At 51.5% G+C, this 27,425-nt stretch overlaps 10 protein-coding genes across 10 annotated transcripts; 3 read left to right on the top strand and 7 right to left on the bottom strand.

Moving 5' to 3' along the window:
• Positions 1–204: 204 nt before the first annotated feature.
• Positions 205–1,383, bottom strand: Z520_07393 (uncharacterized protein; the record flags this gene model as incomplete). The annotated part of the gene is made up of 1 exon (XM_016777891.1): positions 205–1,383. The coding sequence occupies one exon, from the start codon at positions 1,381–1,383 to the stop codon at positions 205–207; it is 1,179 nt and encodes a 392-aa protein (XP_016630797.1).
• A 537-nt stretch (positions 1,384–1,920) lies between these two features.
• Positions 1,921–3,414, bottom strand: Z520_07392 (uncharacterized protein; the record flags this gene model as incomplete). Its single annotated transcript, XM_016777890.1, has 1 exon — positions 1,921–3,414. One exon carries the CDS (start codon positions 3,412–3,414, stop codon positions 1,921–1,923), a length of 1,494 nt encoding a protein of 497 aa, XP_016630796.1.
• Positions 3,415–4,779: 1,365 nt separating this feature from the next.
• On the bottom strand, positions 4,780–6,712 carry Z520_07391 (uncharacterized protein; the record flags this gene model as incomplete). The annotated part of the gene is made up of 2 exons (XM_016777889.1): positions 4,780–5,372; positions 5,428–6,712. The coding sequence occupies 2 exons, from the start codon at positions 6,710–6,712 to the stop codon at positions 4,780–4,782; spliced, it is 1,878 nt and encodes a 625-aa protein (XP_016630795.1).
• Positions 6,713–7,443: 731 nt separating this feature from the next.
• Positions 7,444–7,902, top strand: Z520_07390 (uncharacterized protein; the record flags this gene model as incomplete). The annotated part of the gene is made up of 1 exon (XM_016777888.1): positions 7,444–7,902. One exon carries the CDS (start codon positions 7,444–7,446, stop codon positions 7,900–7,902), a length of 459 nt encoding a protein of 152 aa, XP_016630794.1.
• Positions 7,903–8,353: 451 nt separating this feature from the next.
• Z520_07389 (uncharacterized protein) lies at positions 8,354–9,508 on the top strand (the record flags this gene model as incomplete). Its single annotated transcript, XM_016777887.1, has 1 exon — positions 8,354–9,508. One exon carries the CDS (start codon positions 8,354–8,356, stop codon positions 9,506–9,508), a length of 1,155 nt encoding a protein of 384 aa, XP_016630793.1.
• Positions 9,509–12,095: 2,587 nt separating this feature from the next.
• Z520_07388 (uncharacterized protein) lies at positions 12,096–13,987 on the bottom strand (the record flags this gene model as incomplete). Its single annotated transcript, XM_016777886.1, has 4 exons — positions 12,096–12,894; positions 12,948–13,066; positions 13,116–13,393; positions 13,444–13,987. The coding sequence occupies 4 exons, from the start codon at positions 13,985–13,987 to the stop codon at positions 12,096–12,098; spliced, it is 1,740 nt and encodes a 579-aa protein (XP_016630792.1).
• A 1,496-nt stretch (positions 13,988–15,483) lies between these two features.
• Positions 15,484–17,367, top strand: Z520_07387 (uncharacterized protein; the record flags this gene model as incomplete). Its single annotated transcript, XM_016777885.1, has 1 exon — positions 15,484–17,367. The coding sequence occupies one exon, from the start codon at positions 15,484–15,486 to the stop codon at positions 17,365–17,367; it is 1,884 nt and encodes a 627-aa protein (XP_016630791.1).
• A 2,871-nt stretch (positions 17,368–20,238) lies between these two features.
• On the bottom strand, positions 20,239–23,599 carry Z520_07386 (uncharacterized protein; the record flags this gene model as incomplete). Its single annotated transcript, XM_016777884.1, has 2 exons — positions 20,239–21,152; positions 21,202–23,599. The coding sequence occupies 2 exons, from the start codon at positions 23,597–23,599 to the stop codon at positions 20,239–20,241; spliced, it is 3,312 nt and encodes a 1,103-aa protein (XP_016630790.1).
• Positions 23,600–23,922: 323 nt separating this feature from the next.
• Positions 23,923–25,066, bottom strand: Z520_07385 (uncharacterized protein; the record flags this gene model as incomplete). Its single annotated transcript, XM_016777883.1, has 2 exons — positions 23,923–24,722; positions 24,784–25,066. 2 exons carry the CDS (start codon positions 25,064–25,066, stop codon positions 23,923–23,925), a joined length of 1,083 nt encoding a protein of 360 aa, XP_016630789.1.
• A 501-nt stretch (positions 25,067–25,567) lies between these two features.
• Positions 25,568–26,936, bottom strand: Z520_07384 (uncharacterized protein; the record flags this gene model as incomplete). Its single annotated transcript, XM_016777882.1, has 2 exons — positions 25,568–26,401; positions 26,607–26,936. The coding sequence occupies 2 exons, from the start codon at positions 26,934–26,936 to the stop codon at positions 25,568–25,570; spliced, it is 1,164 nt and encodes a 387-aa protein (XP_016630788.1).
• Positions 26,937–27,425: the final 489 nt, after the last annotated feature.

The raw sequence follows: 27,425 nt of genomic DNA, 5'->3' as shown, positions 1-27,425 counted from the left end.
TTGGATGCGCTGGGCATAGAGCTGCTTCTTGAGAGCTGGGAATAGAGCCAAGAGGATACATAGAGTAGAGAAAGAGAGAGTAGATTCCTGCTAGGACCTGGATGGGACCTGGATGGGTGGTTTCACACGTTCCGTGTATTGGTCATGCTTCGACTGAATGCCGACATAGGCTGGTGCTCTTGGGTAGCAGTGGCACAAATCTCTTTATATCTTCCACACCTTGACGTTGTGGGGGTTTTTGGAGATGGCATGTGCGATCAACTTGCTGACGGCGCCTTGTTCTTCCCTCCCATTTCTCCATTCTTTGGGGCCAGCAAGATAGGCAATAAAGCCCGGCGGACCAGAAATGAGAATTTGCCTCTGTTCTTGAGACGTCGCGTATCCTCTCGAGAAGTCCTTGTCATCAAACCTGGACAGTGCTCGAAAAACGGCGTCTTCATCAATCCATGTATCCTCGGCGTTGACAAAGTATTCCACCGTTATCTGACCCGGATACCTTTGCTTCAAAGCCTCGAGTTCTTGCACGATGACACCTTTCTTCTCGGAAACTGGAGGCGATGGCTTCCGTTTCGGCTTTGAAAAGAAGCCAGACCAGGTTGGCTTGGGAGGCATCGATTCCGCAGGGGGGTCATCGCTGATGCCGCCTAGGCAGTCTTCGCGCATTCTGTTTGCCCATAAGATATGCAGCTTTCGGTCTCTGTTCGCTTCGTTACGCTCTGCAGTCGGGCTGCCTTCAAATAATGCGTGTGCCACCTGCAGAGCAGGCGCAATACCCGTCCCTCCTGCGAAGAAAACCACTTGTCGCACTTCTGGAGTCAGTTCGTACTCTAAGTTGGGCCCTCGCATTTCAATGTCGGCACCAATGCCCAGCCTGTGCAGATAACTTGAGACCTCACCATGTGGATCCTTTCGTATCAAGAACCGAATTTCTCCCTTCTCTTCTGCAGTCTTTTCGTCAATCGGCGGTAATGGTGTGTACGCCCTGACGATCTGAAGCTGCGGCTGCTTGAATTGAACGTTCCATATACCTCTTCTCCAAGCATCTTTATAAATCTCGTAATTGTGGTCTTCTTGCTTTGGTACCAGGTGAAATATGCTTGCGGTGGAAGAGACAGGCTCCTTTGCAATGAGCGTGTACGCGGCGAACGAGTCGCGTTTCTGCGAGTATAGGTATATCTGCCAGATAGCGTATAGACCAGTTCCTAGTGCGACTCCTATAGCGACGCGTCGATTGTTTGATTTCGGAGAGTGCTTTTGGGAATCAGGAGACTTTGGTTGATTCGCAGGAGTTGACGAGCTGTACCGCCTCCATGGCGCAAGCCGTAGCGGTCTCGAAGCTCTCTTGAAGTTGTTCGGCGCATCTCTCCAGCATCGTGCCAGCATTGAAAGTGTTGCTCGGGAGGTACAGTTGAAGGGCGATGGGAAACGCAGACAGAGAAGTAAATCGATACCCCGCTGCTTTTTGTGCGAGAGTTGAATTAGACCAGATATGGAAATTCGACCATGCCGCTCTTGACCCCGGCCATCAAACCGCTACCGTCGAGCCCGTCTCTATGGTCTACAACTTCAAAATGATGTTACCACTAACATCAGTTTTCATCGTCCATGATGAGATCCCGTCGTAGGGCTGACTCGGAAAACAGGGGGTGCCTTTAACGTGTCCAGAGAATGTGAGACTCTCTCGCTGGCCACATTCATTCGCCTCAATCGTCTCAGATACCTGCTCTCCTAATGCTTCCTTACTCCGCGCCGGTCCAAACAGTCTAGAGAATGGTGTGCCGTCGGTCTTTCTCTCCGGCTAATCGTTGTAAAGGGTACTGTCCGAGATCCTAATAGCCCAAGTGAAGGGAACTATTCTAATCCGGAGACGCAATCCAATCCATTCAAGAGCTCATTCTCTGCCCGCTACCATTGTGAGCTTTACTTTCGCATCTCGAACCACTTTTCCAGCAGCATTCCATATATTTCACTCCTGGTGGGGAAGCTGGGGACAGCATGCTTCAGTCGATCAAGAGGAACTTGACCAACAATTGCAACGGTGCTGCCATGGAGGAGATCGCCCACTTCCCTTCCCACGAACGTCGCCCCGACAAGCACATTCCTCTCTGAGTCTACGACCCATTGAGCCCAGCCGTCGTAGTCGAACTCAGCATATACCCAAGCACCTGGGAAATTGAATGGCACAGCCACCTCCACGGCCTTTATGCCGCTTTTCAAAGCTTCCGCCAAAGTCAAACCGACCGTGGCAACATTTGGATCCGTCACCACGACCTGCGAAACGGCGACCTGATCTGATGTGGCAGCGAACTCGCTCCATGGCTCAGGCCCTTGTAAATCAACTCCCGCAGCGCGAGCAATAATGGCCGCTGCTGCGATTCGCCCCTGATATTCACCCATATGCGTCAAAGGAGCCCTGCCGTTTGCGTCACCAATTGCATATATCCAAGCACCTCCCGCGGCGGAGGCGCACATGGTCTGATCGACGACCAGAGAACCAGTCAGGCCAACGTTTTCTAAGCCGATGGTCTTTGTGCGAGGTTTTCTGCCGGTGGCTATGAGGAGGTTGGAGCCATTGACGACCTGTCCGGAACCCAGCTTCACAGAAATCTTGCCGTCGACTTCTTTCCAGGCCTCGGCCACTCTTGAAGACAAATGAAAGTCAACATTGCGAGCTTTCAATGCCTCTCGGACGCGCTTCCCAGCTTCGGGTTCGTAACGGCTCAAAAGCTCAGCTGTTGCGCCGATCATGGTGACCTTGCTGCCGAAAGTCGAATATGCGGTGGCGATCTCGCAGCCCACCACACCTGATCCCACGATGATCAGATGCTCAGGTACTGTATCTGCTGCGGTGGCATCTCTGGGAGTCCAGTAATTGACCTGATCAATGCCCTTGATCTCCCTAGGGATGACTGGGTCTGAACCAGTGGCAATGACAACCGCGTGGTTGGCGACTAATGTCTTTTCCTGGCCGTTAATGTTCTTGACCAGCACCTTCTTTTCAGCAATTATTGACCCTTTGCCGCGCACGACGGAACATTTCTGCTTCAACGACAAGTTCACAAAGAACTCGTCGTCCCATTTGTGCGTGACTTTGTCACGTCGCTCGAAAACACCTTGGACATCGACAAGTCGATCAGCTGCAATCAGCTGCCTAGCCCCTCCAACCTGACGAGCAGCGGCAAGTGCTTCTCCCGGGCGCAGGATTGCCTTTGAGGGCATACAGGCCCAAAAAGGGCATTCACCGCCCCAGAGCTCCTCCTCGATTATGACGGAGGAGAGACCAGCTTCGGCGGTCTTGGAGGCCACTTGACGGCCCACGGGACCAGAACCAATAACGACCACATCAAATGCGGCGGATTCCAGAGCACCAGGGAGGTGGTTATCAGGGTGGAGGTTGACGTTGCGAGGAGCCATTGCTAAAGATGGACGAGGCGCTCAAGGTCTTAAGTTGAGTTGTTGGATTCGAGGCTGGGGATTGACTTCTCACTGATTGAGTCGGGGCTTTGTCAATGGGTTCGCGCCGGTGGGATTCCCAGCTTTTCAACCATCTCCATGGGCTGAGTCAGTCAGCAATACGGACGGCCTAGAATTCGTGTTTGTTGTTTGATCGGTTATCACCGAAGTAGCCATGCAGACCGATTACTATGATGAACCCTGTCCCACTTGGACTTTTCCTGACGTTCAAATTCGCTTCCGGCAGCCGGAATCAACTGGTGGTTCCCTGACCCCTCGTCGCCGCCGTGCCAAACCTGACCAGGCTCCCCTTGCAAACAGCTGTGCTCTCTTTAATTGGCTGCGGCATGGAGAAAGAAGTCTGATGTAACAATAGTGCGAAGCATACACGACGGGTCAGAGTTTATGACCAACGTCCCACCTTTGTCAGCATGCATCAAGACACAACAGGGCTCTGGGAAATATGGGATTTTCCTCCATCACGATTGGATTGCGCTGGGGGGATACGGTCCTTTGGACTTCGTGATCAACACACACTGCCAGCCTTCTGGAACAATTCCCGAAACCGCAGGTATCGAATTCCCCAATCGGGGAAACCCAGCCAAATCCAACCAACCACCAAAAGTTTCTGCCGACGGGGAGAGCAGGATCTTGTGAAAGCCGTTCCGCTGGAAACATCTGTAATGGGCCCCCGCAATTCCGATTCTCGAGGGCAGGGGTTTCTTTTTCTTTTATTGGCTGTACACTGCTGGGGTGCCGGCCGGGACACGCTGCTTTCGCCGCCTCCGGAGGAAGAAGAAGGGGAAGCAAGGCAAAACAGATCATTAACGAAAAGTTCCAGGCGCCAGTGGGAACAATTGGAAAGGGTACGAAAACGCGTGTTGTAGTCGCCCGCAGTAGTTATCGAGCAAAAAGATTCTGGGAAGTGCTAGACAAGGGCATGTCGAGTAGATTGACAGTCGTCGATGGAAGGTGGGCTGGAATACATATTCGACAACCAATAAGGGCTAAGGGCAGCCCCAAAACGAGATCTCGGCTAAAGAGGCTCAAGCATTCAGACTCAGTCGTGCGGCAGCCAGTATTCAGTGGGGGAGAACCGGAAAAGCACTCAAGAACTCCATGCAGGATGGGGGCCGAGATCAAACGTCTCTAGGATCAGGGGCGCTTTGATTGCGGTAGAATCTACCTAGGTATCTGGATATTGCTGAGTATCACCATTGCTCCCGATCGTCCTCTTCGCCACACCATCCAACAACACGATCTCAATCACCATTAGAAGAGTCCCGAGGGTCAGCCACCCGACTCATGCTAACATCGTGCAAGCCTTTATGGCTGTTGATCCACTGACTCCTCTGGCTCCTCTGGCTCCTCTGACTCTATCATCAGCACCGTTGCAGGCGAAACCACACTCTCCTCCATATAATCTCCCAGCACCTTCCTTCGGATGCTCCACGTCACAATTGGAGAGAAGCCCAGACAGACACGCCCTTCCTCTCTCTTCAGAAGCCCAGAGCGCCTATCCATCTTTTCCGCCTTGAAGGTCTGCCCGAAACATGGGAACTCGAAGCCATAAGTAATGTTGAGATTCTTAGACTCGCCCATCCGCCAATTGAGAGCATATTCAAAAATTTCAGTTAGCCGCCCGAGGAAATCGGCACGCGCGGGAGGCTCCTGGAAGGGACGGTAGCCGGCTTGTCCATCAGCAGTTGGCACTTGATTAACTGGTTGACATGACCGCACGCCCGAAACCACTTTACCACCTAGGAGGCGAGTCGGAGGAGGCAGAATGTGATCAAGACACTCGAGTGCCAGAGAAGCCATTTGTGCGGCACGTTCGTGATTGCGTGGAAGCAAGTGTTTATCAATGTATCTCTCCCAAAGCTTCTCTCTCAAATTAGCCGCCATGAGAGGCCCGAAGTCTGCAGCAGTCAGCAGCGCTCAACTTCAGTCGGAGCGAACTATAGTAACACTCACATTTTTCGTGGACGTCCTGAAATATGTTTTCCATCGAGTCACTGAAGAAGGACTCAGCGCTTGGTCCTGAGGTTAAGCACCACGCAGTGACTGCTTGACCAACCAGTGACTGAGCAAGGTGCTTCCACGTGATTGCTGTGGTTCTCGTTTGCATTGACTGGAATTCGTGGCGATGCCATGGTTGGACGACCAAGTTCAGCAGTGCTGCGAGCTTCTCTGGGTAGACATGCAGAGGATCGAAGATGATGGGTTGGTCCTGCGCCAGTCTCGCGGAGCGAAAGTAGATTGAGACAGCAGATTCGATCCGCACACGGGTACCTTCCATGGCTGTTTGGACTTCCTTATGGAAAGGTTGCGGAACCGCAGTCCCCAGAAGCTCCTGCAGACTTTGATAATGATCTCTGCAAAACAGAGGAACAAGATCCCACGAAGGAGTATCAGGTCCAAACCCGGGGATCCCTGACGGGGCCAGCAGCGAACTAAGAGAGCCTGCTGGAGTAGTTTTCGGCAGAGAAGTGGGGGTTTGAGTTGCCAGATGTGTCTGAGATCCTGCAAAACGGATCTGCGCAGCGGTGGCAGTGTCTTCAACGACATTTGGTTGAACTTCGGGAGGCGGCCCAGCATTGACATGAGTCTGGATCTCTGGTTGTGGCTCATCAACATCATCTGTCTCAGGTTGCGGCTCATTAACACCATGTATCTGGATGTCGGGCTCCGGCTCATTAACATCTTGTGTCTCGATTCTGAGGGAGTCATCACTGGAAGAGGCTGGCGTTGCGCTCCGATCTCGCTCCGTTGACTTTGCACGTTTTGGTGACGAGCACTCCACTGGATCGATGCTAGAATCAGCCTTCCTCTTGGTCTTGCGGTTTGTCCCGGCCTGGTCTGCCGGAGGTGGGTTGTTGTCTGCACTTGCGGTGTCCTCTTGAGGCTCTTCGTCCAATGGGAAAAGATCCGCCATGCTAGACCCTAACTTTCCCTGATCCAGAGCTGCTATGCCCTCGTCGAAGAAGACGGTGGCTGTAAAGGGCGTGGTTTGGTACTTGGTCAACCTGTACTTGGTCCATACCCTTCTCAGTTTGTCGTTGATCCTGCGCTTCAGCGTAACGCCACTGAGATGAGCGGCGGTGGGGAATTGATCTTGGAGACGTGTCGCTACTTCATCCAAGGCCAGGTCGAAATTCTGCCGCAGTGGTCCATCCGGGCCTTTATTCTGCTCCACCCACTCCAACAGGAGCCTCTCGGCAGCAGGGTTCCATTGCAGATGACCTTTGTTCTTCGGCATGGTGGGCGCGGCAGCGATGAGCTGTGAGCCAAGCAGTGATAGATTTATACTGCGACGGTATCTGGAGGGAGACGTGGTGACTCGAGGAGTGATGGGATGAGAGGAGATGAGGAAGAAACTGAGGCTCACAAGGAGAAAGCAATAAGGGGAGCTGCAGCTACTTTATGTTGACTGGAAGAGCTTCTGCATCCGGCATCATCGTCATCCTCTTTGTCTGGAGTTATGGTCAGCCTAAAGGAAGCGTCTGGGGGCATTCCATGACTCAATCAATGATTCAATGGGGACCCGTTTTCTTTGTCTGGAGGAGAGGAGGACATGGATTGAAGGACTGCTGATATTGATTGAATGATTGAGAACCATTGATTGAATGAATGAATGATTGAGGACTTGATTGATTGATTGATTGATTGAGATTGAGGAGGTCGACTCATTGATTGCAAGGACCACATCTGGTCATAATGGCAATTCACAACCACAATAACATGTTTGCTGCCCCGATTGCTGGACTGCACAAGCGGCCACTTCACTTTTTCAAGTGAAGATGGAACATGTCACTTCGTATCATCGCAGCCCTCACTTCCTACACACCGTCTGCGCCTTGCCTGCAAGCTGCCAAATTCACCTGGCTTCATCCTTTATCCCAAATCTCGCTCTCCTTCCTCCTTATCTGGTCAGATACCCTCATCCCACTCCTCTGGTCTCCTGTCTCGTTAGGGTTCTCCAACTGCATCATGGATTCCTGTCACCTGCCCACCTCCGACCCTAACGTGAAACAATTTGTCATTCGAAGCAAAAGCAGCCACCTCGAACAGAACAAACAGAGCTGCTCAGACTCATCCAAAAAAGCTCGCATCCTAGTTAGTGTCGACTTTGGCACCACAAGTTCCTCAGTCTGCTATGACGATGGCGTCGTCGGTCAAATACCACTATCGGGTCAACTGCTGGCCAAGAATATAGTACGCCGCCCAGGAGCCGAAGCTCGCATTAGGATACCATCAGCCGCGGTTGTATTGAGAGACACCTCCAAGGACGGATGCAAGAGAATGGTGCTCAAGTTCGGCGAAGAATTCGCAGGTCTTGAACCTTCCGATCGCCTTCTTGCCAGATTCGAGCTCATGAAGATGAGTTTGCTACCCCCACATGATCAGGCCCCAGGACGAGTTCACGGCGAATATGTTCAAGTCTATTAAGGCAAAGCACAACGCGGCTTTGAGCAAAATCCGCATCCAATCCCTCAGCCAAAAAATGTACACACAAGATCCTCTGACAGGGGAATTCAGACACTGCGAAGTGAACTCGATGGAGGATTTGATCACCTTGTTCTTCAACTTCCTTTGGCATCTCACAATGAAACTTTATACCACAACCCACAATATTGAGGTGGAAAAGGTGATAAGATTGTTCCAGAAGCATGCTGATGTCGCGGTTTCCGCCCCTGCGATAGGATACGAGTACTCGATGTTGGATTTATATGGGCCTGAGCACTCCATCCTGGATACATGCCGTAACCTGTTGCATGCTGCCGGTTTCCCAAAGAGTACTTGCGTCCTTTTTGAGGCACAATCAGCCGCAATGTTTCATGTCGCTACCCAACTGACACAAAGACAAACCAGTCTAGAGAACATACATGAGCTTGCAACCATGCTCGTGGTAGACATCGGCGGAGGCACGACAGATCTCTGCTATGTGTGCCCAGGCGACATTGGTGAAAAGACTCTCATGCTCAAGGGAGATAGGGGCGTCAGCACTCTTGACGGCTCAGTCAAGATCAACAAAATGTTCATAGAGCATTTGCGGACACAAGTACCACGACAAGTGCTCGAGGCTTTGCTTGGGTTGGCTAGCACTGCACTCGAATTTGACGACGTGTTGGAATTTTTTTCATCAGAATTCGAATTCCACAAAAGAATTGCTGGAAAAAACCCGCAAGCTTTTGTAATCACGACTTCTTACAAGACCCACCTGTCAACTCGTGATTGTCATGGAATTCAAGAAACTGAATACCCCGATTTTTTGGTCACTGAGGACGGTCTCCTTGTAAAAGGAGGGGTGATGCAAAGAATATTCTGTGACTGGCTGAAGAACATATTCCACGTTGTGGACAAGACACTGAGGCGCCTTCAGAGGCAGTCTGCGACCATTGTTCTGACTGGATGGGGAAGTCGCCCGCCTTACGTATTTGCAGCTTTTGTGGACCGTTACTCACGACAGGGAGTTAATGTGGAGATGGTGAGCGACTTGGCTAAAACGCCTGTCGTCGCACAGGGCGGATTCTTGGCTCTTGCAACTCAAAAGAACATCATGAGAAAAGTTGCCCGCGCTGACCTTATGTATCGCCTTAACTCCACGAGCAGCTTCCGCCACCTTGATCACGAGGGTACAGCACAGATCCTGGTTGAAGAGGGTGCAGATTTGGGCAACCTCAATCAGCAGTTTTCCAACAGACGTACGGTCATCACGGAAAATCCAGTCTTCCCGCTTACTCTCAAACTTGACATCTTGACAAACAGAGAATTCGGAACCATGGAGAACGAAGGCACGATCCAACTTGAGCTCGAGAGTCTGGAACGATGCGGTTTTCAGCTGGAGCAACGCGCAGGTGGCATACCTGTCCTGGAGCTCGAATACTCTGTGAAAATTGATTTGTCGGGGTTGGGGACGTTGTTGGTTATGACCGTCCCTTACACTGGTCATTTTGACGACATTATCAGTGACAGCAGCCTCGACATGGTTGTGTCTGAATTGGTCAATATCGAGAAACATGCTGCTCTAATGGAAGGCATAGACGAGCCATAGCACGGGAGCGGATCCATCTCATGTCCAAAAGACAACAGAACAACAAAAGGAACAAGGGAACAATAGGTGTGCGACTTAGCATCTCCCGACGAGACGAAACCAGCTTCGGTCTGACGGGCTCTTCGCAGCTTCAAAGTTAGAAGAAGATTACAAAGGAGCTGGAGAGGCGGCCGTCACTGTACATGAATGAGAGCAACGAGTTCTTGGTGCGTGCTGTTTGAGAAAGTTGGGGCTCGGGAAATGCTGTAGAGCTGGTGCAAGGAGCTGCTGGGGAAGGGCCAACAAAATCAACAGGGAGACGGAAGGTTGCTGTGCAGACAGTAGAGCTGGCACCAGTGGTGTTTAGATCAGGACGAGGTTTGGCATGTCTCTGTTGGAAAATCCCACACATAGTCCTTTTGTCCAGTGTTCTGCGGTGCGAAACAGGTGAAATGAGGGCGAGGCGATCCCCGCTCCTGAGGAGGTCGACTAAGTGAGGAAATTCCAGGATAGAAAGTCTGCATCGAGGCCAAAAAAAAGCGAAACAGGTCCATAGACTTCAAAATTCTGGAAGAAGTCTTCAAACAATGGGACGCAGTCACTGCAAAGTGGTCTGCTCCGTGCACGCTGTTGCAGATACAGGGAGCTCAGCCGGGCCTGGCCTTAATTCCGGTGGTCAGCCACTATTTTACCTATGAACCCGATAGATTCCCGCATATACCTAGGTACTTGTCACAAGGATGCAGGTGTGCGGGTATCCAGGTATGCAAGCTTGGTCAGCCGACAACCCTGGGATCCTTCATTATCTAAGCTGTACGAGCGTCGAGGCGCTCCACTCTCCGCGCCGGGCCTTGCATGGGTGGCAAGGGTATGTTGTGTGTATGAAGTGTACCTCGTATTTCCTCCCCGCCCGGCCAGCTGGCTGAGTCTTCTGGATTGGTGGGTAGGTAAAGGGGAATATGTATATACGAGACATCTACCTAGGTAGACTCGTTGTTTAGCCTACCTATTGACCGAGAACGTCACAATGCTTTGTCAATAAAGCAACTCAAAGAGTACACGAGGTCCCTCGTACATATATTACCCAACTTCCGAGACTCCACCATATGCCTTTAACAGCAGTTGCACCATGTGGGTACCATACCTACTCGTAACTCGTACTGGTGCAAGGCTACTAGGTACGGGGTACGGGTAGTATTTCTTAAGGGAGTAGTGGGGGCCGGCCGAGTTGTGGGCGGGCGCCAAGATTTAGGCGGCGGCTCGGCGGGAAACAATCATAGGTACCTAGTCAGGGTTAGAGCCCCTTCCCAATGCGGAATGTATTGTCATTCCCGAAACCAGAAAGCGCTGCCAGCGAAACAAAAAAAAAAACAAAATAGATCAAAGGGATTCGCAAAGGGATCATGGCAGGAGTACAATGGATTTGTCCAAGGTTCCCAAAGACCCGTTTCTCGCAGGATGGGGTTGTTACTAGTGGAAACAATTACGTTGAATACAATACCTAGGTAGAGGTAAACCGGTTCGAGCTCCGCCGGTTCGGGGCCACATATCCCCTGTAGACCTGGCCATTCTTCTTCTTCTTCTTCTTTGTGGGAGACACGACAATCACCAGAAGACAAAGAAAATCCGAGACGTGCCCCGTCCTGCTTCGCTTACGGGATGAGGCGGCGAATTCTGGACCGCCGTTCGCGGCGTTTTGAAACCCCGGTAAATGAAGCAACGTCCACACCCCCCGGTGTATAACAAAGAAGCTCGAGGCTAACAAAAAGCTTAATGTAAATAGAGACGAAATTATTCATGGGCTGTTCTCGCAATCACTCTCGTATGATGCCATTGATGTCAAAGCAGGAGACGACATGCGCGATGTAACCAGACATGACTCGCAAGCTCAGCTCTTCCAACCGCTATCGAAGCCGACGGCTTTGGGGCAACAACATTTGACTAGTCTTCAACTATAGACTACATGGTCTGATTCCAAGAGAAACCAGCCGGCTTCGCTGGTGTAAATTCGGTGCTCAATTGTGAAACAACATGTAAAGACAACCTGTAAACGCTTGTCACAGCTATGAACTGGTATCACACCCTTGATTTCGTGGAGCTTTGTCGGATGGTATGTGCTGGGACTCCAATTTCGGCGGGCTGGCTGGGTTTGACGAGAGACACAAGGACAGAGAAAGGTCAAGAGGCAAAGCAACCAAAAGGCTGGCATCTCGAGTGACGCATCAATCCTGGGTCGTCCGCCTGGGCCCCCAGGTCTATGCCGTCTCGGTACTGTGTTCAATTGATGGATGGAACACTCACAGGTCAACAATAGGAGATCGGTATGGGGAGATCGTGTTTTGAGACGAAACAGAATGGTGGAGAACTGTTTGAAGACTGTGCGGGTGTGACCAGCAATGACGTGCTTCCCTTGTATAGGCACCCGTCTCGCATAGTTGATAGCTCATGCGGCATGACCAACTTTCTGCAGCGCTTCCAGAGAGTAGGCGCTGGTGAACACCATCGTGATCAACATTCGCCGTGACCAATCGCGAGGACCACAATCGTGACTTATTGCTCAGTAAGGCTGAATATTGGGGATGCAAGGTTTGTCATCCTTTGCCCAGCGTCACTCAAAGAGGTTAGTATCCGGGACCAGCTCTTGCAAGAGAGTATTGGTTTCTTCGCTTCCCATCTCAATGTCAACATCATCGGAACCACACAGAAAGACGCCCATCTCGAGATCCGTCCAACGAGAGATCAGATGCCTCTTTGCGACCCAGTCTTGAGCGTAGATGAACTGTTTCACAAGGTTGTGAAGGACTTTGGGGCCCTCCTTCACTTCATCCCACTTTTGGACATCTTCGATAGTTTTGTCAATAAAATCTTGATAGCGCGAGGCAAGCTCAACTGCAAAACAGTTCCGACCCTTGCCCACGGACATGCCGACCAGTAGCAACCATAGAAATAAGTCGCGTCGGTAGCGCCACAAATCTGTACCCGAGCTCTTGCCAAGGTGTACCAGGAGCTTCTCTGCCAGTCTCAGTGGCACAAAAGCGCTAGTCCACGTCGGGGTGTTTGTCACATAGCAGACAATGTATACTGCCAGCCGACAGCATTCTGCTATCGGGCCAATTTTCTTGCAATTCTCCTCGTGGAAGACAAGCCGGGACTGGATAGATGTTTGTAGGCCTTCAATTTTCTCCTGATCGGTAGTACTCGTGGCGACGAGCTCTTGGAGGTGAAGCAGGTTCCGAACGCACAGCAGGACATCGCCGCTAATGACTTCTTCGTGTAGAACAAATCCAAGAGGCAGGGCGGGGAGTGAGGCGGTAGGGAATTCTTCGGATCGGCCGAGAAGACCTCGAAGGTCGGGTTGTTGGAAGTGATGTTGACTGCACACGAGCGCAGTACCTAGAAGGTGTTGCCTGCAACGAAGGGGTCAACAGGGCCCCTTCCAAGCTGATTTTCTTAGACGAACCAAAAAACCGCGCGCAGGACTTCAGACCGTAGTTGCGTGCCATCTGCATGACAATGTTCGAGAAGCTTGTAGAGACCTTCTAAATGTGCTGAAGATTCAGCAAGGTCACCGCAGTGATGCTTTTGTCTGATTAGCCCTCCCCGTCCAGAAGTTAGGAGTTTGGCATACCGCAACGCAGGAAAGAAGCAGTATTGTTCCAATCGACAGGGCTCGAATATTGGGGTTGTCCTTCTGCAAATCTTCCCTCAAGCATTCGATGGCTTTTGTCTTGAGCAGAAGTGACTCGTTTGTTGTATTACAGGAGTTATGAATATGAAGTATAGAATAGAGAAGGGCGTACAAAAATGCCGAGTTAGTCAAGCACTCTGGAAATAGGGAGAGCGCAGTCAAGTCCCCCTCAACAGGGCCAGAAACGAGCAGTGGCTCAGCCGCCACTTGAAAGGCACCTAAAGATGGTCAACATCGGCTTTCTGTGTGCGAAGTATAAGACACGTACAACTCCTGAGAAGATAGTCGATCCGAGTTTCGTCAAGATCAATGGCTTTTGAAATCTGCGACGCGTATGGATGACATTCATCGTTGGACGGCGATGCACCCGCAACCGGGATATGACCCGAGCTCGGCAGTTTGGAATTGAGTGGCTTCGCGCGAGTCCTCGCACAGCTGCACCGTCTCGGAGGACCGTCACCAGTCGATGACGACAGGAACTGAAAGGCCGTCGTGGGAGTATCAGCACCACCGGGATTCAGTGGACACTGTTGTGAGGCACCTTCTCGTGACGGAAGGTTTTCAATTTCCGGTTCAAGACAGTGACTGGTATCCACGTTTGGGGGTTGTTTTCGCTTGCCGCTTTTCACTTTGCCTCCCTCTGAAAAATCGGTGATGGTCAATGAGCGAAAATTCTCTAGTCGCCGAGTGCTCTTCTGGTTTGACCTTTCAAGGTTGACTTTCCGAACGTGTGATCGGAGAGCACGTACTTGACTCGAATCCAATGAAGACCCTGGCTTTGTCTCGTGCACGAAATGAATTGGTTGCGACATGTCACGGGTCTGTGAACGGGAGCGAGCGTCGGTGCAAGATTTCTTCTGCGGCAGAGGCGAATGAATAATTATTCCCAATGAGATAGATATACTCTTATGGGAATGACTCGTATGCGTATGATAAGGGCAATACCGAGAATGGTCCTGAAGGCCCGTTAGCAAGGTACCGTAGCGTAAAGCATCCAGGAGCCCAAAAGTCCACTTGTCACGGCCAGTTTCCTCCAATGTAAAGATACACGTATGCTTTGATATCCCCCATAAATATGACTAAGGAAACCTGCCTATAGTGCAGCCTGGACCCGTCGCTTTGGTAATGTTCGATCTTCTGCAGGCGAAGGCGATTATGGCATCTCGCGTGTGGCTAATGCCCTGTAGCTAGTCCTGCCGACGTGCAGGACTGATGTAGTACGAGCGAAGGGGCGCCCTTGTGCTTTTCCGATTGGAGAACTCTTCCAAATTCTGCGGCGTGGGATAGCGTTAAGCTGCCCAGGGAGAGATGCAGGCGGGCCGCAGAAGATCAATGGTGACCCGGCAATTCCGTCTTATGCTTCAAATGGCCATAAGAGGACGCGACTCTCCACCCTGATATCTATTCTCTCATCTCTCAAGTGCAATTGTGCTCTCTGACCAGGTCTGTGTTGCAACTTTGGAGTGGCAACAGCGGTCGGGCTCCTCTTTTAGGCCGGTGAGTCTGAACCATGCACGAGCTATTCAGGACCGTTTCGAACCAGAAAGAGTCGTTAAGAGCGAGCAAATGCGCCACAACCAGACTATCACGTCGACTCTAGCCCGTTATCGCGAAAAGAACCTCGCGCCGTTCGGCACGCCTTGGCCTGATGCCTGATACATGAGGGAAAACAAGGTCCATACACCAATCATGGCGGAGTGAATCTGTCAGACATCGCGATCAAGTGCAGGGCGCAAGACGCGGAGGCGTCGAGTTTCTCCACGGGAGGCGAGTTGCGCAAGTTCATCATCGTTGATGTTTCCGACAAGGTCAGTGTAGACGCAGCCACTATCGGCAGGACATCAAGGCAAGCGATTGCAAGCTTCGGCAAGTAATTTTCCTCGTCTTTCATCATTCGTCATTCGATCGCGCCCGCCCGAAGCTCACGGCACCGGTGGATTACTGATGATGGAGAATCGGGATTTAGCTTTGTCAAACACGCACGCAGCAAGCGAAATCTGACCCCTGTCACCCGCTGTTGGCAGCACAGAAGGACAAGTAAGAGCTAGTAAAAGCGGCGATACCAGCTCCACCAATCAAAACCTGTTTCGGCATTAGCGGCTTGGCTCCGTCCAACGTCCAGCCTGGCCTCCTCCAAGCCCATCCCAAGACTGTTATCAGGACCATCGAAAGAATATCCCTCAACAGGCAGTTTCGCTGAAAAAAGGAACTGTCAACGAGAATCACAATTTGACACCATGAGCCCCGGCACCTTGTGAAACCTTCACCCTCACAGCGTCGAGCTTGCCTCGAGGCCAACAGACACACCATGTCACCACCATCTCCTGGCTTCTCCGAAATCCAGAAGCCGCTTCATTTTCCCGGCAGAGATTCTCTAGAACTTGCCTCCCTGGCCGACTCCGAGCACGATGAGCTGCCCACCTCCGAGGATTCGTCGCGTTCCGGTATTTCCTCCTCCAGACGACTCTCGCTCGAGAACGAGGATCCCTTAGACAGTGCGAACCCAGCCTCGGCTCGCGGCCTGGCTCATGGGCGCTCCTACTCCGTCTCATCCGCCTTTGACTTCACCCCTGCGCTGTTCCCACTTTCTTCGACTGCAGGAGGAGGATACACCGCGCTAGGCAATCCGTCGGCCGTGTCGCTTTCTCTTGAGAGACGTGGGGCGTTGCAAAATCTGGAAAAGAACAAGACCTTGACATACCTCAACGGGCTCTCGCTGGTCGTCGGGTTGATTATAGGTTCTGGGATTTTCTCTTCTCCAGCACAAGTGAATTCACATGTGGGATCTCCGGGCGCAGCACTGCTGGTGTGGACAATTTCTGGCCTGCTGGCATGGACAGGCGCAGCTTCGTATGCCGAACTTGGAGGTGCTATACCACTGAATGGAGGTGCGCAGGTCTATCTAGCTAAAATCTTTGGCGAGGTGGTGGGATTTCTGTTCACCTGGTCGGCTATTCTCGTCCTCAAACCCGGCGGAGCTGCCATCATCGCCATTATATTTGGCGAATATGTTGTCCGTGCAGCGATTGGCGCCGAGGTCGAAGACATCAATCCATGGATCAACAAAATCCCCGCCTTGGCAGCCCTCGCGCTGGTCACAGTTTTCAACTGCGTCTCGACACGCTTCGCTGCTCGGTTGGGGGATCTGTTTATGCTCTTCAAATTCGTGGCACTCGTGGCAGTGACCATCATCGGCATCGTCGTAGCCGTGACCGGCCTCTCCTTCAACGGCCCTGCCAATAAAGACTGGCGCGACCACAACTGGTTTGAAAACACGTCGACCGACATCTCCAGTTGGGCCGTTGCACTCTACGCTGGGCTCTGGGCTTTTGACGGATGGGATAACACCAACTACGTGACTGGCGAGTTTAAAAACCCAGCACGCGATCTACCGAGAGTCCTTCACACAGCCATGCCTGCCGTCATCGTATGCTATCTTCTGGCCAATGTCGCATACATCTTCGTCTTACCTTTAGAGACCATCAACAAATCCAACACTGTTGCCGTTCAGTTTGGAAGCAAGGTCTTCGGTCCCATTGGAGCGCTCATCCTGGCGCTGATCGTGAGTGCGTCCTGCTTCGGCGCACTGAATGCCACGACATTCACCTCTGGCCGCTTGGTCTACGTTGCTGGACGAGAGGGGTACATCCCTTCTGTGTTCGGGAAGATTGGATTTGGGTCTTCGTCTGGTCCGGAGACGCCTGTATCGTTGACCAAAACTCGCAAAAGGTCATGGCTTTCGAAAAGCTTTGCCCGGATATTTGGAGATGAATCCATCGGCTTGGGATATACCCCTGTGAACGCAATGTTGCTGAATATGTTCCTCTGTATGATTTACATTATCCTCGGCGAGTTCGAAACACTGCTTACATTCTACGGCGTCGCTGGATACACTTTCTACTTTCTAACAGTCCTCGGCCTCATCGTCCTGCGAATACGCGAGCCCAGACTGGAAAGGCCCTATCGCACATTCATCGCCACTCCCATCATCTTCTGCTGCGTCTCTTTGTTTCTGGTTAGCCGGGCTGTGGTTGCGCAGCCTATCCAGACGGTCATCGTCATTGTATTTGTGGTCAGCGGTCTGCCGGTGTATTATTGGCGGGTTGCGAGGAGGGAGGACTCTGGGAGGCAAGGACACCGGGGCATGGGCAAAAAGGAAGGGCGATTCTGGCGGAGATGGGGTCGGTCGTGATCCCTTGCTGGGAAAGATAAAGCAAGACTCCTTTTTGGTTTCGTAGTAATTGTGACATTAGGAATAACTGCAAGTGGCGCTTGCAGCAGTATAGAACTGGAATTCGCAAGGCTCTGAGCCTTTGACAGCGATTGGATAGTTAGAGCAGCATTGTCAATCAGATGGAATTGGTTATCGTGCATGTCTTGTACAAGTCCTTGTTTGAAAGTCCCAAAAGGAGCATCACAATCCCCTTTCGATCGCCGTGGGCGCCATTATGGCACTTTGTAAAACCGCCCACGAACATTCTCGTCCAAAGAACGAGGTATTGTGGTGGGTCACTGCCGGAGAGAATTCGGAACAGCCCCGACCTTCCCTGTTGCAGGCATACGAACCCTGGTCAAAAACGCTAACGAAGCTAACCTATTCCGGCTTCTTGCACCCTGGTCCGATAAATTAGTCCCCCCACGCGTCCCCCATGATGGCATAGTCTTGGGTATGGAGGTATGTATGTACGAGAACCTTCAGCATGGGGTCAACGACTCGTGAGCAGATCCTCGGTAGTTCGAGTAAGGAGGAACTGTAACATGTAATCCGATCTAGCAGGTAGGTAGGTAGGTGCTATGGGTACTCGTAGGTGGGTGGGGTGGGGTGCAGGGGTGGTGGTGTTTCTGTGAGCCACCATGCACCAAATCTGTTTAATGCCCGAGCCTCGAGTCTGTGGTTTGCTTTGCTTTGCCTTCGACGCTCTATAGCGCGCCGAAAGGACACCGGATGAACAAAGAAGCGAAAAGAAAGGAACCAAGGTGGCTCGAAGTGGAGGCTCCCAAAGGATTCAAGTTCTTTCTGGCCCCCCTCTTGACTCGTGTTGCGTACGCGAGGCTGATGCCGGACTTCACGGAGGATTCTTCTTTGTTTTTGCCTTTGGTGTTTTTTGGGGGTTTATTACAATACCTACACTTTACTTACACGACAACGTTTCTGCACACCAACACGCTAGACTAAGGCGTCAAACAACGAGTCCTCCGTGCATGAAGTGGGTAACTTAGTCATTGTGGTGTATCTCGTACTCCGTATTCCATCCATGGATACACAACACCTACTCGTTGCAGTTAGCTACCTACCTAGGTAGTAACCCAGGTCAGGTAGGAAGGGAGGAAGAAGGAAGGTCGGACCTAAGCAGACTGAAAGTCCTTTTGCTTTTTTGCGCGATGTCCGCGGAGTGCTCACAGAAAGATGATGAAAGGTCCCCATGATTTTGATGATGGGTTCGGAGCTGAGATTTCTTTCCCTCTTAGGTACTCTTCGAACGACGATGATCGCCCAGGAATACCATGCCTATTTTGAGCACATTGACTGGTTAGGGACTAGCGCGTTCTCAACCACGCTAGAGCCGCATCCGGCCATACATACCCCACCAGGCTACGCTTTGGTTGGGTTTAAAGAGGCGCCAGAATGGGGATTACTAATGACCAACCCCGAACGATTCACAAAACCACCCTCGCTAACGTTTGTGTGAGCTACGGTGTAGGGGCCGCCAAGACAATTCGATGGGGATGATGTGATAGGTAGACCCCGAGTCGATGACGGCACGAAGCGCTCCGGGCCAACGAGTTACAACAATGAAAAGACAAGACGGTAAGTGCCGCGTGCAAGGGGAGAAAACCGAAGGGGGAAACTACTGATTGACACAAGTCATGTACTCGGTGCTTGGTCGAAAGTTCGATCTTGTTCTGGCCTATCTTCCCCTTCTGGCCCATTGCCTGATCGAGCTTGGAGAGGCAGGGGGGATGGAGGCATACCAACGACCAGCTTTCTACATTTCCATCTCCGTGGCTCATCTCTCAATCTCTCATCTTCCAAGGTCTCGTATCTTCTTATCGATCATCGAGCAAAAAAAAAAAGTTGCCTGATTTTCACACAAGAGAAAATATCAAGAAGCCAAATTAACTCTCTCTTGAAGCTGTCACATATCCGGAAACTGCGCCCAAATAGTCAACAGGAGGCCATTGAGAGCGCCCATGTGATGTGAGTTGCCGAATGCATGTACCGAGACATTTCCACCAGCTGTGCATTCTAGTCGAAATCCTCTTCGTTGGGCCTTCAGCTTCCCGTCCACGGTCTGGCTTCGGAGTCTACCAAAGGGATCCAGGATCTAGCGCCTGGGAAAGTTGCACAAATCGAAATGGAGAAGAGGGAACAATTACAAGGTATCTGACGGGGGAAACAGCGAAGAAAGAACGAGGATTGCCGGCACTCAGGTGGTTTGCCTTGTCTCCACCGAACTTCGACGACTGCTCCGTTCTCCACAGGGGAGCTCAGAGACGCCGATGAGGTCTGGAACTTGGTCTTCGCTGGCACCGTATCTCGGTTGAAATAGAACGGCAGCGTCATCGTCAGTCAGGCCTCGAGGAGCAATGCATGGTGACGGGGGATCCAAGTCGCAGGAGACTGGGGCTGACAGATGGCAATGCCCTCACTGTTACCACCTCTCCTCTGGCTCTCGTCATCTCCAGCTTCGCCTTCGTCGCAATCTTGGTTTTGGCCTCGAGTGCTGCCCGCTCTTCTCAACTCGACCGCTGACTGCTTCCTTCTACGCTCTGTCAGCCGGTGCTCGTATGACAGCCATTCACACGATGACCTGCCTCTTACTTCTCCCCTTCTGACCTACTCTATTCTCGTCTCTCGCCTGCACCCACCAAGTCATCGTGATATTGACACGAGGTTAGAATGCAGGGCTCTTGCTGTCATCCCCATCTCTTCTCTCTCCTGATTTCCTAGCTTCCTCGCTCTTTCCGACTCGTCCCTTCCGAACCTCCTGGCCGCTGCGAATTTCGAGTTCAAGACCCTTCGTCCCCTTCCCCCAATCGTCTGTTGCTTCCTCTCCCTCCCTCACGTCGGTATGCCTTGTCCAACATTCAATGGTTGCGAGTCTAGACGGGCAGACAGATCTGCTAGACGTGGCTTCTGTGAGACAACAGCATTCCGTGATGGCTTGGAAGGGGTCGAGGTTTGCTCTGCGTTCATTATCTTAAGGCGACGCCTATTTGCTGCTGTCGAAGGAGCCCGGGTTTTCTTTTGCGAGGGGCGTGTCGCGAGATCGTGTGGCGACTTACGCAAAGCTTGGCCTGATCGTGGCAGGGACTGCACCGTACGAGCTGCGCTTGGTTTCGCCATAACTGTGTGTGAGCCGGCCCACCTGGTGGTACGGTCGTTAAGCTGTTGAGTTGGGCCTGGTGCGTGCGATTTGAAGTCCGCTGCAGATATACCGTACTCGGCATCCTCGTGCACTTCGCTCTGAGGGAAATTTTCCTCACGCGTCCACTTACGCCAAAAGTCGAGTAATTCAACATCTCGTGGGCGCAGGGGCAGCTTTGCTTGGTGTGAAATAGCCAGAATTTCAGTAGCGACCAAGCGCATGCCCATGTGTCGCTGAATTGTATCCAAACTCTCGTTGAAAGTCGTGAATAAGGAATAGGCAGTTAGCTTTCTGACAGCCTTTTCCCGTTTGACCTTCTGTTCTCGCCTAGAAAGCTTTTTGAAATCATTTGTATGTACTCTTGCCCAGAAAATTGTCGCAGCCCAGTGTTCTGCAATACTGGCCAGATGAAGCAGTCGTTGACGAGGCAGCCCTCGTTTTCTGAGCAAGCCATCATTATTCACACCGGATTGCCTGTAGACTAGGACAGGGCCTAAAGAAGGTTCATCGATGTTGGATTGAAGCAACAGGCTGGACGTCGGTTTGGTCTTCTCGTCTGCAAATACTCGGTATAGTTGCAACACTGCGTAGGCGCGCGAGGCAAGATCTAGTGATCGTTGTTAACACTGTCCGCTTCAAGGAACTTTGTTACCCACGTGTAAGAAGTTGTAGGGGCTCAATTGATCCAATCCTTCTAATGGCACGAAATTCTGTCCCTAGAAGCAAGTCTCGGAGGGCCTGTGGAAGGTTGACAGCGGGTAAAGGATAACCGAAAACTTGGGCGGCCATTGATGATATAATGCTCCCAGACCGGTCTTTCGAAGATACTATACCAGGAGATACATCACAGTTGAGACGATTACAGAGCTCGACGGCGCCTTCCAGTTCAATGGAAGGACCGTCCAGCAACAGTTGTCTCTGGAATTCGACATCAACACCAACCTTCAGAATTGAGTCGTCTTGCATGATATCAACGAAAGGCTCCTTCGAAACGAGGCTCAACTGGCTCATTAAAGCAATATGGATAATCGCCACCTCGTGGTCACTTGCGAGTATCAGAAACTCGACTAAGGAAGTCCCGCGGGTTTTCGCTGTCTGTATCGTGTCGAAGCCTAGGATCTTGCAGCCAGTGAACCGTGGCAACACCATCTGGAGCCCTGAATACGTGAGAACGTAGTGGATTGGAATTGCCGTGCCGAGGGGATAGAGAGATGTAGGAGTCCGCCAGGGTACAACGTGCTTAACATTAGCCCGAAACTTCTCGACGTTGTAACGCGGCCCATGCGAGGCTGCCGGAGCAGAGGCTCTTGTTATATGACGATCTCCTTGACGGCTAGGACCATCTAGCCATATTTTGCGTACGCCAGACCAAAGCATAAGGAACTCGGTAAGAAGCAGAACATCCCTTTGAGTATTGAAGAGATGGCCCCACGCTTCTTGTATCTTCATTAACAGTCGAGTCGATGGGGAAGAAAGGGGATTATTGAATAGATTGATCGCGCCGGTGTAAGTGTTTCGGAGGCTTACAAAATCTCGGTTGTGCGCAATCAGAGGTCGAAGTTTCGGAAATAGCTCTCTCTGGACGGTGGTGTCCAGAAGTCCTTCAAAATTCTGGCGCAGATCACGGACAGCACTTCTGCTCAACCAGCGCAGCTTCGCGGCGTGGAGGGGAAATGCGCTTTCGTAAAACAGCTTCCTCAACCGTCGCGACGAAGGCTTGTAGAAGAGCCCCGACATGCGTCTGAGATGGAAGTAGTCATCCATGATACGTTCCGCATTCACATTGATCGCGTTCGCTAGTAGCTCGAGCGGGAAGGTGAGTTTATAGTGGCTGAAGATTTCCGTCGAGCACAGTAATTGAGCCTTGAGCCTTCGTATTTGTCGGAGATCGTGCAATGTCCTTGCAATCACCAAAGCAGTGTCAATCACTTGGTAACGGAGCCAAAGAATCTCGTATAACCGGAGTCTAATCCGTGTCGGCAAGGATGTACCAGGCTTCTCGTCCTTTATGATGTCTGGATTCCGGAAGTAGGCCCAGTAACGGTCGGTGTCGTTAAGCTCTCTCAGGATCGGCGCAAAATTTTCATCACTAAGTGCATCACTCACATCGAAATAGATCGCGTTGCCAAGGTCTCTAGTCTGCTCATTGGGACCTCCTTCACTGTACCACTCCGTGAGTTGAGCCTCTAGGTGCTTTGCTCTTTCCAGCAGACGGGAGCATTGAAGGTAGTGATCGATGCCGGCCTTGTCGCTCCACGGAAACAACTCAATCTTTCTAGCGAGCTCTTGAGCCTCACGGTACCTGTGCATCCATTCCTCTCGTTTGCTTGCAATGTTTTCCTGTCTCGCTCTCGCGGCTGCTTGTTCCTGAGCGCGTTGTTTCTCTGCCCTGGCTTTGATCAGCTTCTGCTCCATTCGAATCTTCTCCTCTTTCTCGCGTGCGAGTTCTAACTGTCTTGCTGCCTCTCTCCTATGACGCTCTTTCTCACGCTCTCGTGCTTGGACCGGGCTGTTGGGAAGTGATATATCTGCACCCGCGCCAATGCCGGCTCTCGATTTGTCCACAGAGAGTGGGCCGACGCTAACATAGGGAGGATGTGGCAAGTTTGTTCGCTGTGGGAGGCTGGACGGTGGAGGGAGAAGAGTGGCAGATTGTGGAGGGGCCAGAGGCTTCTTAGGAAGACTTGGAGCCTTGAGCGACGACCCCGAGCGGGTATGGAAAACCTGCATTTGAATGTTCAAGTCACGCCGAAGGCCACGACCTGCAACTCGATAGGCTCCTGGCAACCAGCCGTTGGGTGGAACGTTGCGGCGAGCATTGTGCGCGGTCCCCAAGGACCTGTTAGGCGCGTCGAGCGGAGAGAAGGCTCCAGGTGGATGTCCACCTTCCGACTGGCAACAGCATTTCGAATCTGCTACTCGATACCTCTCAAGGCGTACGATATGGCTGACAGAGAGCTCGTATCGGCAACAACTCGTGCGAAAGGTCAGGTATGGAGTGACCAAGTTGGAGCCAACCGAGCCGCAAAGCAGTCGGTTGCATCCATTGGACATGGGAATTGAGGGCTGAAAAGACTGCCTTTCAGGATGCCACAGGTGAAAATGCAGGACGTGGCCCTGATAGCAGCGTGCAGCAAGGACAGTGTGAAATGCTCTCGACGAACCTTCTCCATTAAGATTTTGTTGCGGAATTGGAGTCTGTGGGGCACGCTTCACCGTGGCGTAGCCTCGCAGCCTTATGGGAGAGGATGCATCATAATCCGCTAAGTACCTCGTACTTCAGGAACACCCACTGTCGCCGTTGCAATGCACTTCAGGTTACCTCATATGCTTACGGTCGCTTCAAATCTGTCGAAGAAATATATCCATGATCACTCTCATACAGACAAAGTCCTCCCCTGCTGTAAACTCTCCCGAGCGAGCTCAACTAGCCTTATCACACCCACAGCCTGCTCAGGAGCAACTGGAACCTGAGAAACATCTCCATCAAGCGCTGCAGCAAGAAGTCTGTAGTACTCCGTGTATGTCGCAGGCTCGACGGTTGGAGCAACCTCACTGAATATCTTGCCCTCTCTGCAAATATTCAATGTCCCATATTTATCCTCGTTCTCGATCCCATAGCCTTTATCCCCTGGTCTCAGACCTTCCTTCCGAAGCTGATCCTCTTGTGGATCGAGGTGGAACTTCTTAAAAGAGCCTTTGTCCCCACGAACCCAGTATCTGAGTTGGCTCACTTCCGGGCTCACAACTCCCGCCTTGACCGTGACCAACATCTTCGGAGTAGCATAATGTAAAAGCACCGTACAGGAGTCCTCCAGCCCTGTGGTATTCACTTCGCGCTGCGACCCCACGAACCCGGTAACCTTCTCGGGCATACCGAACAAACTCACAACTTGATCCATGAGGTGAGTTCCCAGGTCATACACTGCACCCGTGCCAGGGGCATGATGTGCCTTCCAGTTATCCGCTGGCGGCTCCGGTCGATGTCGATCGAAGTGAGTCTCGAATTCAACGATGCGACCCAAGGTACCGTCTTTAATATACTTCTTTAGCGTCAAGAAGTCCGAATCCCACCGTCGGTTCTGATAGACGGTGAGAATCCTGTTTTGAGATTTAGCCAGGTCGACGAGTTCCTGTGCTTCGGCCGACGTAGGTGTAAACGGCTTCTCCACAACAACTTTGGACTGTCAGTTAGTACCTGATTCATATTCCCACAGGAGCATCTGGGAGATGTATACCATGCTTGTTCGCCAGCAGCGCCGCCTTTGCCAGCTCAAAATGCGACACCGGCGCCGTCGTTACGATGACGACATGGACTTGATCGTCCTTCATCAATTCTTCCGTAGATCGATATGGCTTGATGTTGGGCCAGTCTTTGCTTGCATCGTCGTCTGGCTTCGGGCTTCTCTGCACGATAGCGTAAAGACTGAAATCCGGAACCGCGTTCACGAAAGGGATATGGAAGGTCTTAGCACTCAGGCCATATCCAATGATGCCGACATTGTGTTTGCCTCCCGCCATTTTGTGAAGCTGTCCCTGTGAATTTTCCTGTCGCCAATATTTGAAGCACTGTTAGATAGGTGATGATAGACGCTGGATTTCATCCGCAACTATTAATGCCTCGCTTTTCAGAGATACGCAATCGTTAAAAAATCCTTGCACATGGCAAACTACTGAAAGGGAAACCTACCCGCGCGAGATCATGTCACCAATGTAACGCCATAAATTACCCCATAGTGGGACAGACAAACGTTGAAAGGTCCCATCAAAACGCAGTGAGAAGAATTACCTGTTTGGTCCCAATAAGGGGCTGATGGATCACACAAGAGGGATGGGATTGCCAAAAACATCCGATCAGGAAATGTTGCAACATCCGAGATACCGACCAGTCACCGTGACACGACACGCCAACGGTATCAGATATACGATTTTGTCGTCCTACGCGGCGTTGAGATTGAAGAAGATTGCATACCAGGTGCGGCAAAGGAGGTGCACTTCCAATATCATTATCACTTTGAATCATCAACCCTTGACATCCCTCAACTCAGGCCCAAATACATCTCCGTCCCTTTCCAGTCGTTCCCTTTCCAACTTGCGCTTCTTGAGCGCTTTTTCTGCATCTGTTCCCTCTGCGCCTTCCCTCTTCGCCGCTACCTTCGCCCTCGCAACTGCCACGATATCCATTTTCTCCGGGTTCTGGCACACGGTCAATTTCTTGCCGATTCGTCTCATTTCCTTGCGCTGCGCGGCGTCGTCTTCGGAACTCCGATAAGACTCGAGAAGAGTAGCGCAAGAAGCTATCGTAGCCATTAACTTTTGTCGAAAATGTTCAGTTGTGGCGTCCGAGTCATTGGCCATAAGGGGCAGAGCCTCCAGTTTGGCGCTGATGTACGCTTCCACGAGCTCTCGATCAGCTATCATGATCGCAGCGAGCCAGATCTGGCTAGGCGTGTAGAGAAAGTATGCATCTGTCATTTGTGCCGCTGTGGCAAGGAGCTTCTTCGCGTTGTCAGCGGCGACGCCGACTCTTTTCTCGCTCCCGCTGGCCTTGGTGATGCTGCTGCCCAACCTGCCTTCCTCTGCTAAGACGTTCATCTCCACATGTCCACCCTGAAGACCCTTCATTGGATGCCGCACGTCCAGTGTAAACCTGAGGCCTTGTAAGAGTAAGAATTCGGGAGCTTTCACGTCGTCTTCACTGACATTGTTGAGTTCAGCGACAAAGCGTGATAGCGAGATGTAGAAGTGGTCGGCTTTGGTGGCGAGATATAATGCACACATCATGATTTGTTTCGGATGGTATGTCATCGGAGAGTTTGTGAGGTAGAAACGGCGGAGGTACTGGATCGCTGTGGCCTGGACACAACGCTGTCAGAGGCAAGGCATCCATGTTTGGATCAGGACTTGTATGCTTGCAGGAGAGCGACGTAGCGAGTGGTATAGAAAGTTTAATCATCCTCGTAGGATGCCGAGTCAAGCATGGATTTGCTCGACGCGTGCTTGTCAAAATGTATCGAGCGGAAAATCGAGAGGAAGGTGAAACGGACGAATATCAACATACCACCACATGCGAAGGTATCCTTGGATTCATGGCTTCGCCCATATCCATAATCTTAGAACATCCCCATTCCACAATCCTCAACTCCTCATCTACCGTCAAAGTCTCGATCTCGACGTGGTCTGCACCAGCTCCGGCGCTGTTGCCTGTGCCTTCATTGTGGTTTTCTCCATTCTGTGACGATTCGTTAGCAGCATGTACGCGTCGAAACGCAGCCTTCACCCGCTGAGAGGCGAGCTTGTTGGTCTCTTCTCGCATTCGAGCCAAAGATTCTTTGGTGTATGACCAGTAACGGTACTGGGATGAGGCTCTGTAGACGTCGTCTTCAATCATTGTGGCATCCGATAACTTGACATCTTCCGCATTCACAGGTGAAAACGTTTGATCTCTCTTGCTTGATGGCCGCCTGCTCGTTGTGGGGGTGATTTTGGGAAGTGGCGGCAGGCGGAATGGTTGTGTACGAGTATGAAGCTGGGAACAAGTCTCCGCCCTATTTCACTTCCGAAAATCCCTCCAATAATAATGACGAGGAGCAATTTGTGGTACTATGAATCATTTACTAGAGTGGTTGAATATGGAACCATGTCTCAGTCTTGCCATTGGAAGCGTTTAGCATTCGATACATTATCGAGAGTCGCTTGAGTGAACCGTCATCAAAACCTGCAAAATATCACTGAAGCGACAGCCTTTTACCAGAGCAACAATATGGTTCGTGTTTCTCGTGATATACATCCTGCCGAAGCTGACGCACGGGCAGCCGCCGAACCCTACCATATCAACACCAGCGCTTTTATGCATTGAATCAATCTTGAGGTTCCGAGA

The sequence above is a fragment of the Fonsecaea multimorphosa genome, assembly GCF_000836435.1.
Source record: "Fonsecaea multimorphosa CBS 102226 unplaced genomic scaffold supercont1.15, whole genome shotgun sequence".
In the NCBI taxonomy this organism is placed as follows: Eukaryota; Fungi; Ascomycota; class Eurotiomycetes; order Chaetothyriales; family Herpotrichiellaceae; genus Fonsecaea; species Fonsecaea multimorphosa.
Note: the sequence above shows the minus strand (reverse complement) of the source record. Positions and strands in the feature narration are given on the sequence as shown.